Consider the following 9,368-nt stretch of genomic DNA (forward strand, 5'->3'; position numbering starts at 1 on the left):
CATATATACATATATATATATACATATATATATATATATATATACATAGAAATATATATATTTATATATATATATATAAATATATAAAGATATAAATATATACGTATACATATAATATTGATTATATATATATATAATACATAAATACACATACATACATACATACATACACACACACACACAAACATATATATATATATATATATTACATATATACCACATACATACATACATACATACATATACATATATATATATATATATATACACACACGACACACACACACACACACACACACACACACACACACACACATATATATATATATATATATATATATATATATACACACACACACAGCCACAGATACAGACACAGACACAGACACCGACACCGACACAGATATATATACAAACACACACACACATATATATATATCTTTGCATGATGTACTTCAAGCTGGTTCCAAGTATTTGTAAAGTTTAATTTCTCGAAAGTGATGAAAAACCATGCCCGACGAGTATCATACAAGTTGCAAGTACCAACATACATCTGTGAGAACTGAGGATGGTGTCCGTGGAAGGCATAGCGAAGAGAAAACGTTCATTTCCATGTCAAAGTGTGATTTCGATTGGGTGTATATCGCTCCCTGAGCTAGTCCCAAAGACCCACTAAATCCTTTGTTCAGATACTTGAATTTGCGTATCGCGTCAATCCACTTACGAGTAGCCATTTTGAGGTACTTCTTTAATTTATATTGATGCTTATGGTACAAATGGACACAAAACCCCTTTCACTACTTCTTCTTCGTATTGCCACAAAACTGAAGTAGTAAATAAATGCACAAAACGATAAGAACATTTGTATAAATAGCACTCTGGATTATTAAGGGCTGCGCTAAATTTACGATTCCCGCTACCAGCTTGATTTTCGTTCGAGACTCTCGGCTCTCCACTGTTTCCAGGCTCCAGAGTCCAGACTCTAGAGGGCCATGATTTGTTTACTTCTTTCATTTCACGTTTTATAAAAAGCCACTAGCAGTAGTGGGAGTGTGTGTGGACTGTGAACTGTGAACAATTGAACATTACTCCCTCTCGTAGAGTCCAACTCGGTATTTGTTGACATACATAGTTCATATATTTATGGGTGTTTATTTGCCTTAATAATATTTATATTCAGGTGAGTTGCCCTAAAACCCTAAAACCCCTAAGCCTCTTAAAGAACAGGAGGATATGGCTATATACATATGTATATATATATTTAAATATTATTTGAAACCTCGGTTTTTTCTTCTAAAACATTTGTCCACCTCTAATAAGTGTTCGGTCCCCTTTTGCATTTTAAGGGACCTAGAACTCTCTAGAGAGGTCCCATGTGTGGGTCTGTGGGACAAGTCCGTTTAGATTGTGATAAATACAGAAAGGATGGCAATTCAGCTCTATGTTGCTTTTACTGTTCAGGTTATGCTTTTACCTGCATATTTTTTTAACCAGACTTGGGATCAAACGTCTTCAATTAGCCCAGTAGCGCATTGCTGGAAGATATTTACATGTCTACCGGAAGGTTCGTCGATTAACCACGCAGCCCATTACTCGAAGACACTCGAGGATGATGTGAAACGATACATCGACAGTATTGTGAGTATATAGTGCTATAGCTGATCCAGACTATCATCCAAGCGAAAGTGAAACAGTGAACGAATTACAATGGTGGATAGACGAATCTGCAAATTTGCAGATTATTAATATAGATGCCGTATTGACTATGGGGGAAGCCGTCAATAGTGAGACTACGAGTATGTTCAGTGTGGGATGTGCTTTGTTGACTTCCAGTGTTTTTTTAATACCAAAAAATTGTCTTCCCAGAGACTATGAATGCTAGATTATTGGATACTTAATCCGCTGCAACTTGGGATTAATACTCGACATCGGATGTAAACGATGAAGTAATATCACGCCCAACAAGCACGAACAAATCAAACGCTACAAAAATTCAACGCAATAAAGTTATATACAGCTATAATACATAGCTTCATATCAATGTGTCCAATGGGGCCAAGAGTGTCTACCTCTATAAGTGTCCAGTTTTTGTCCAAAAATACTATGGACATATAAAGAGGTTTGAATGTACAGTATGTACATATATCATAGTCATAGCGACATAGCCTGCTAAAATAAAGAAAAACAGAAGGCTACGCAATACACACACACATATATATATAAATATATATATAGAAATATCTTGAGTTAAATAGCTATATAGACATATCTTGAATTATATAGCCTCTATTTAATTGTAGTATGTATTCAAAATAAGAATTTGCACCTTCATATAAAATAAAACCATGATCTAAAATGGAAAGTAAAGTATGCGGAGAACGGACGAGTCTGTACGATTTAAAACCTTCAACACGACACTCTCCACTAGCCTTTGATCATTTAACACTTGCGTCGCTCGCCAAAAGTATGTAGACTATATATAATGTACGAGAACTAACGTCAAGATAATTTTGCGACACATTACAAGAATTAAGTGACGCTATTTGAGCTTTAGAAGAATGGAAAAGTACAAGAATCTTTATAACACCTATAAAAAAAGGTATACTATTATGTGTACTTAGTAGGAATATGTACAATTTTCAATTTTTGCGTTTGTTTGCACCGGTATATCATTTTAGGGTCAAGAGTGTCGTACGTGAATAAACATACAACGTAGGCATCGGACCCTCACGACACGTTTTAACTAATATTTTTTTGCTTCGCGCGAAGTACCACTTCTTTCAGTCTGAAAGGAAATTGCACCTGTTCCTTTTAAACCACTGGAAGGCAACACTCACATACTGATACTCTCGGGTGGTCCGCACTCTCCAGTTTCTTACGTGGTACCATTGTGGTTCTTACCGCCACCGACTGAATAACACTCTGGCATTGCAGCACGTGATATAAGCGCTATCCTATCCAAGGAACTTGTTGACCACATCTCCGAATGATCAATCAGAACGAACGAATCTCATTCATACAGCAGAGAATATTCCTATAGATCTCCGTAAAATGAAGGAAACTTGTAAGTGTACGCAAAAGAATAGTCTTCACCACTCGATCTTGCGACATATACCCTTCCACATTAACCAATGAACTCTAAAGGTGCTTATTAGGGACAAAAGCGAGTCAAAATGACAACGACGCTGGTAGAGTACTATGTAGTATGTCCCCCGAGCGGATACTATTATCGAACCAAGTATTCCGTTGGCACTCTAGCTGACGTGATGCGACGATTCGGCAACTGCTGGTAGCCCAGCACTACTTTCCTGACTGAAATTCTCCGTCGTATCTTCCGCATTGATGATAGTCATTGCGGCGCTGCTTGATTCCTTCTTTTGGTTCTCCATGGTGCTCATGAAACCACTGGTGGGTACCACACACTCTGCTGACGCTTGCGATCGATGATCAGAGCGGTCGCGATCCATGTCAGTCGTGTGACGTGCATATGTCAAGCCCGCATCCATAGTCTTGTCATACGAATGCACAAAATTGACACTGGTGTATTTTCTGAGCAAGTAAGGCTGGAATATGGAGATGGCAGCGAGAAGTAAAAAGAATCTTGAAGCCGCCCACGATACAGATGAAATCTGCGCACACGTCAAAAAGAAGTTGTTAAAACTATCTGTGACTTCTCCAATGGCCGCCAAAAATAAGAAGAAATAGCAGATGAGATATATCAAGTAATACATGATATACATGACAAACTGACGTAGCGATATGTTGATCAGATCTGCCGTGACACGCGACAGCCGTTCCTTTGCAACGATTTTTAGAAGCTTGGTGTAGAAGCTTATAAATACGCACACGGAGAGCAACGAGAACAGCCAGTTGATGATGTGGTTCCAGAAGACGGTTTGACCTTCGCCGTATTCGTTCTGTAAAAATAAATAGAAATTGGTCGATTAGACGTCCTTCCGATGCCACAGACTCGTATATTCGCTTCAGACACAAAGTGAACGCAGTCTACCTCTAAAAATTCGGAGAAGCATGACGAAACAACTCAATAAGCTTAAAAGAGATTTGAATGCATACCTGAACGGGTACCATGGCGATTGAAATACAGAAGTGAACAACATTGATGAAAAACCAGTATATCTCGAATTTGTTATCTTTCAATTGCAAGATATCACTCAAGGAACGGAGTGTCAAGTTGACCGTGGCAAAACAGTACTCCAACGCAGCCAGACCAACACTCTGAAGGTATTGCTTATGTCTCAAATAAACTGTTCCATCGCCTTGAGTTCCCAACACACCGTAAGCCAATATGCATGAGTAGCCTACAAGAGCGAAGGCAAAAAAAGTCCAACCAAATCTGGGAGGACACGAATAGTTCGGTTAGATATTGATGTATTGTTGTATACTAGGGACTAAAGTCTTCACAACGATCACTGAGAACACGAAGGTCGCACTCAGCACATACGAAACGAATGAGTGTGAACAAAGCCAGAACGCGTACACTGACTCGTAACTGTGCAGCAAACTTCCGGGAAACGAGAGACCTAAAAACTTCATTCTAAATATTCCACCAATAAATACATCGAGTGTTCAAATGCGAAATAAACACTCGATAAAAATCAAAAACGGTATCCTCTATGAAACTAAAGGCTCCCGTGCTTTCATACAAGTTAATTTGAAGTATCCGAAAGCAGCAAAACCTCTATATATTTGATTCGTTTGCAAAACAACAAGCAGCCACAAACAGAAATCAACCCGTAGAAGGACAAAGATGCGCGTGTATATAGAGTTGTACTACTTATCAAAAGAAAGCAAGCAAAAAGCTAACAGATAACAGCATCGGAATCTACAGTAATAGCTCGAGCACATTGAACCATGTACAGGTACTGCAAAGGTTGACATAGTAAAGCAACAAGCTAGAAAATTTTAGTGACACCAACTACAAAATACGGAGCGTGCAACGCTGAGTATAATAAAATTGCCAACAGTATACTCAAAACATAGCGAACAAGTGAATATTAATTCTCAAATTAGCAAAATTAGCACAATTCTGCTCGGCTTTCCCTCGCACTACTACGTGGTCACACAATTAACAATCCACATGGTACAGGCGCAGCACTGCAGCAGCAGTAACCACAACCACCAACACTGCACATACCGATCCACACACATAATTTAGCGAGATAAGAAAAAAAATTAGCATAACAATAACTATGCAATGATCAGCAGAACAGAAGCTTATGGCAAAAGCAATGAATCTGAAATTGCGACTATTATACACGAGGCACTCATAAATTACACACCTCTTCAGCTTTCCCGTCTCGAGCTTGTACATTGAGAGCAGCAACAGAATGATAGCCAACGACGCAAAAAACATCTCGGAAGCTCCAGTATAGTACCAGACTACGAAGATGTCTAGAGAATTCTTCAACTCGTAAACACCCGAGACTGACCCTGGGCCGTCGCTTGGTAGTTTTGTATATCCAAGTGAATATACCATGGTTGCGAACCAAATTAAACTGAAGCGTGGTGCTGAATGACGTTCGAGTACGTACTGTACGAATCTTTCTAGTACTAGCCGAGCCGTACTATATTCAGTTCACAATAGTGGATGTATACCGCCACATGTAAAGCTGATAGCTCACTGTAGCTTTCACTCAACGTGCGACTGTGTGGTGTATGGAGTATGAACAGCTTTTAAAAAATGCTTACCATTGATATGTATTTAAAAAAAAAGACGAATTATCTCTAGCCGCCGAGTCGCTGTCGGCCTGGTACCGAGTCTGCCGATTGCTGACTGTTTGGCGCGTGAAAGAGATTCCGGGCGTTTATTTTAAAAAACAAAAATATTATTGTATATATGTACAATTGTACATACAGTATGTGTATTCATGATATATATATTTTTAACGGGTTTTTTTAACAAATCGCAGAAATATCATACATTTTACCAACTGTTTTGTTTCTAAAAACAAATAGTTAAACAAAACAACAATGAACTGCTTTTGTTTTAGAATTCTATTTGTTTCAACAAAAACAAATCAAAATCAAGATATCATGACCAGCCTCGAGAGTCTCAGAGTAGCAAAGTACTGGGCAGCCCCAGTCGATTTAACTCTCTATCAACTTCGAGAGTGTGTAATTGTGTAATTACAGTATACAAAAATATTTTGGCCCCACAGTCACAGCCCACAGGGCACAGACAACAGCTATTTACAGGCACAGGGGACAGGCCACAGGGTGCAGGGCCACAGGGGCCCACAGCCGCAGGCTCTCTCGCTCACTCTATTTTAGAATAGAGAGAGTGAACCCCACACACCCACACGGCCCAGCCCTAGTCATAAGTACAATCACAGTCACAGTCACAGTCACAGTCACAGTCACAGTCACAGTCACAGTCACAGTCACAGTCACAGTCACAGTCACAGTCACAGTCACAGTCACAGTCACAGTCACAGAACTCACAGACCTGAGACTTCCAGGCAAACCTCATACGTTTATCCAATATAGTCCTATGGGTTTACAAATAGATACTTTTTTTGAGGCGGCCTAACTGTCACAGTGTCACGAATTGTCCTATTTTTCACCTTGTGTTAGTTGTGAATAGTTTCAAATCGCCTTTTCATTAAAAAAGGTCAATTTCTCAGGTGCAATTTTGGGGGGGAAATCGTGGTCGATTTGCCCCCGATATACTTTAAAACGCCAGAGTAAGCCCATAGGGCACAGCCAGAGGGCACAGCCAGAGGGCACAGGCCCACAGCCCACAGGCCCGACAGGCCAGAGGTTCAGACTCAGAGTGTGAAGTGAGTGTGGCTTTTAGGGGTCACTGGCCACATCGGTTTCAGTGCTCTCACTCAGTCACACTACAGACTGAGTACAGACTAGAGAGAGTGACTACAAACTTACCGTTTCACAATCTATTTATTTAATTTAAGAAAAAGAGAAAAACGTATGAACCATCACCAAGTTCACTTTTTTGTTCTGGCCCCTCGCCCCACAGGCCACAGGCCACAGGCCGACAGTGGCACAGCCTTACAGTCTCAGCCCTCAGGGCTCAGGCCACACCGCCACTTTCTTAAAATAAAAATAACAAACATACTTGTAAATATTACATTGATATAAAATTTATTTAAAAAAAACAAAAAACAAAGTTTAAGAATATTGCATCTTGTGCTTGTGTTTGTGACTTTGTGACTTTGCAGTTTGTAGTGACTTTGTAGTTTGTAAATATTTTTAAAATTTGTACTTTGTATCGCACAGTCGCACACGTATTGGTTTTAATCTCGCTCCTTTTAATGCCAGATAACGCAAGAAACCACAAAAACTACTCATAATACTCATTATATAGCCAAAAAACAGATTTTGCATACCAATACAACTTTATAGAGTCATCTACAGAGAGTAATGTAATTAAATAGAGTTAGGAGTAAACATTTATGACAATTGTTTTTCAAAAACAAAATAACATAAAGTATAGTCTTCTGTATAATTTTGAAGGCTATGATAAAATATATATATATATATATATTCATCGGCGTGCTACATATTTACTGATATCCTGGTAAAACGCAGCACATTTCTCTATGACGAGTTGACGATGTGTCGAGAGTTCAAGACCGTTGGAATCTAGATTGATACCCCGACATATCCATACGACATGTATTTTATTACAGCCGGTAGACCAATACACCAACAAACCTAAGAAGACATATCGCGTGTTCGCGACAGGTCAGAAACTAGCTTGTTTTTAAAGGAAGACAAATAGTTGTCGTTTACCACGCTATGTATTTGGCCCTATTTTAGCCTCCTCTATAAAAGTCTAAACTCTATATTATCCTACATGTAGTGGAGTCTGGTGAATGCAGTCTCAGCACTGTTAGCACTAACTTAGCAGTGTAGACTATTTAGTGTAGAGTTGTAGACTGTCCAGTCACGAGTGTCGACTGTCGAGAGTGCAGGCGCGACTCTCTCTCTATACACTCGTAAATAAATACAAAGACTCTTCAGTCTTCACTCTACTCATCAGCAGAAGGGAGAGGGAAAAATATTTTTTTTTGAACAACAGAGGCTCTCGTCCCGGGTACCTTATTGGGCGGCAAAAGTCCATACTTCTAATTTGATATTTTTCTAGATAAACTAGCCGTATATTTTAAGCCAATGTGTGGAAAGAAATTTTGTTCTCTATCAATAATTCTGGATTATTTTTAACTATTTCGTTTATTCTATTTTATTGAGAATATAACTAAAATATAACTCGTAGTTATTCCCCGTAAAGGCCCGAGGCAGTCGGGAATAAACCCTCTGGCAGTCTGGCCTCTGAAGACTGGAATCCTCGTCTGGTTTGTGGCAGATTTTTTTAATAAAAACAAAATAGAATAGTTCACAATGCCTTATTTTAAAAATAGGGCTATGTTATTAGTTCTAGACTTATCTTGAGTTTGATCCTGAATGTGTAGATTTTAATAACACCGAAGCCCGAAGGGCCTCCCAGCCGTCCTACTAGAGGGCCCAGGGCCCCAGGCCCTAGGCCCTGGACAACCAAAAATTAAGGTCGAAATTCGAACCTGGAGGCTGGAGGCTGGAGGCTGGAGGCTGGAGGCTGGAGGCTGGAGGCTGGAGGCTGGAGGCTGGAGGCTGGAGGCTGGAGGCTGGAGGCTGGAGGCTTTTTGGTGAATAGTATGTTCGCATAGAGGTGAACGTGTGGCTGGTTCCACGAAGCATCATGAAGTGGTGCGCCCGCCTCGAGGCTGCAAAAATTAACAACTTGTGCGTTAATAGTACAGGCAAAAAAATCGATATCAACGGTGCCGAATAGTTCGACAACGTGTTGTTGAAAGATATCGGGGTGGAGCATCTAGTTGTCAGTCGTCGCGCTCGTGGTGACGTAGACATCGATGTTGTTTTGCGCTAGGGTAGATGTTGCTTTGCGTGGGTGGATATGACAAAGTCGTTGGTGCCAGTGTGTCAATATGGTGTGAGTGAGTTCAAAGAGTTCATATTGGCCGTGAGTATCAGTTAGATGACTTTGTTACCTGTGGGATCCGTAACCTGACACTCAGTAGGAGAGGAATCATCAGCTGGAGCAGGGAAGGTGATACGTTGCAGTAAACGGACGGATAAGATACTTTGTTGGGCCTGAGGCATGATTAGGACGGGACCCAGATCTAGTAGGATGCCGTGTTGAGTGAGAACAACCTGAACCTATCTGGGAACTCGAGAGTGAAAAAACTGACCGCGCTCTAAGTTGGTGATGTCATCGGTATGATTAAGGATATGTATCATGGCACCTGAGTCGATAAGTGAAGTGGCTACATATGAAAGTAGAAATACGGCCTCCGGTCAGTCTAAAATATCAAGATCAATTGAGATAA

At 40.0% G+C, this 9,368-nt stretch overlaps 1 protein-coding gene across 1 annotated transcript; it reads right to left on the bottom strand.

Moving 5' to 3' along the window:
* Nucleotides 1–2,547: 2,547 nt before the first annotated feature.
* Nucleotides 2,548–5,551, bottom strand: SARC_06676 (hypothetical protein). The gene is made up of 3 exons (XM_014299412.1): nt 5,301–5,551; nt 4,075–4,354; nt 2,548–3,917 (listed from the first exon to the last, which is right to left on the bottom strand). The coding sequence occupies exons 1-3, from the start codon at nt 5,495–5,497 to the stop codon at nt 3,255–3,257; spliced, it is 1,140 nt and encodes a 379-aa protein (XP_014154887.1). The 5' UTR covers nt 5,498–5,551; the 3' UTR covers nt 2,548–3,254.
* Nucleotides 5,552–9,368: the final 3,817 nt, after the last annotated feature.

Source organism: Sphaeroforma arctica (genome assembly GCF_001186125.1).
Source record: "Sphaeroforma arctica JP610 unplaced genomic scaffold supercont1.486, whole genome shotgun sequence".
Taxonomy (NCBI): Eukaryota; class Ichthyosporea; order Ichthyophonida; genus Sphaeroforma; species Sphaeroforma arctica.

What these genes read in the sequence shown, in the direction of transcription:
- SARC_06676 (XM_014299412.1), bottom strand. Translation starts at nt 5,497, where the DNA reads ATGGTATATTCACTTGGATATACAAAACTACCAAGCGACGGCCCAGGG. An exon ending in GAGACGGGAAAGCTGAAGAG is followed by an intron (nt 4,355 to 5,300) that starts GTGTGTAATTTA and finishes GTGTCCTCCCAG; the next exon opens with ATTTGGTTGGACTTTTTTTG. An exon ending in TCGCCATGGTACCCGTTCAG is followed by an intron (nt 3,918 to 4,074) that starts GTATGCATTCAA and finishes TTATTTTTACAG; the next exon opens with AACGAATACGGCGAAGGTCA.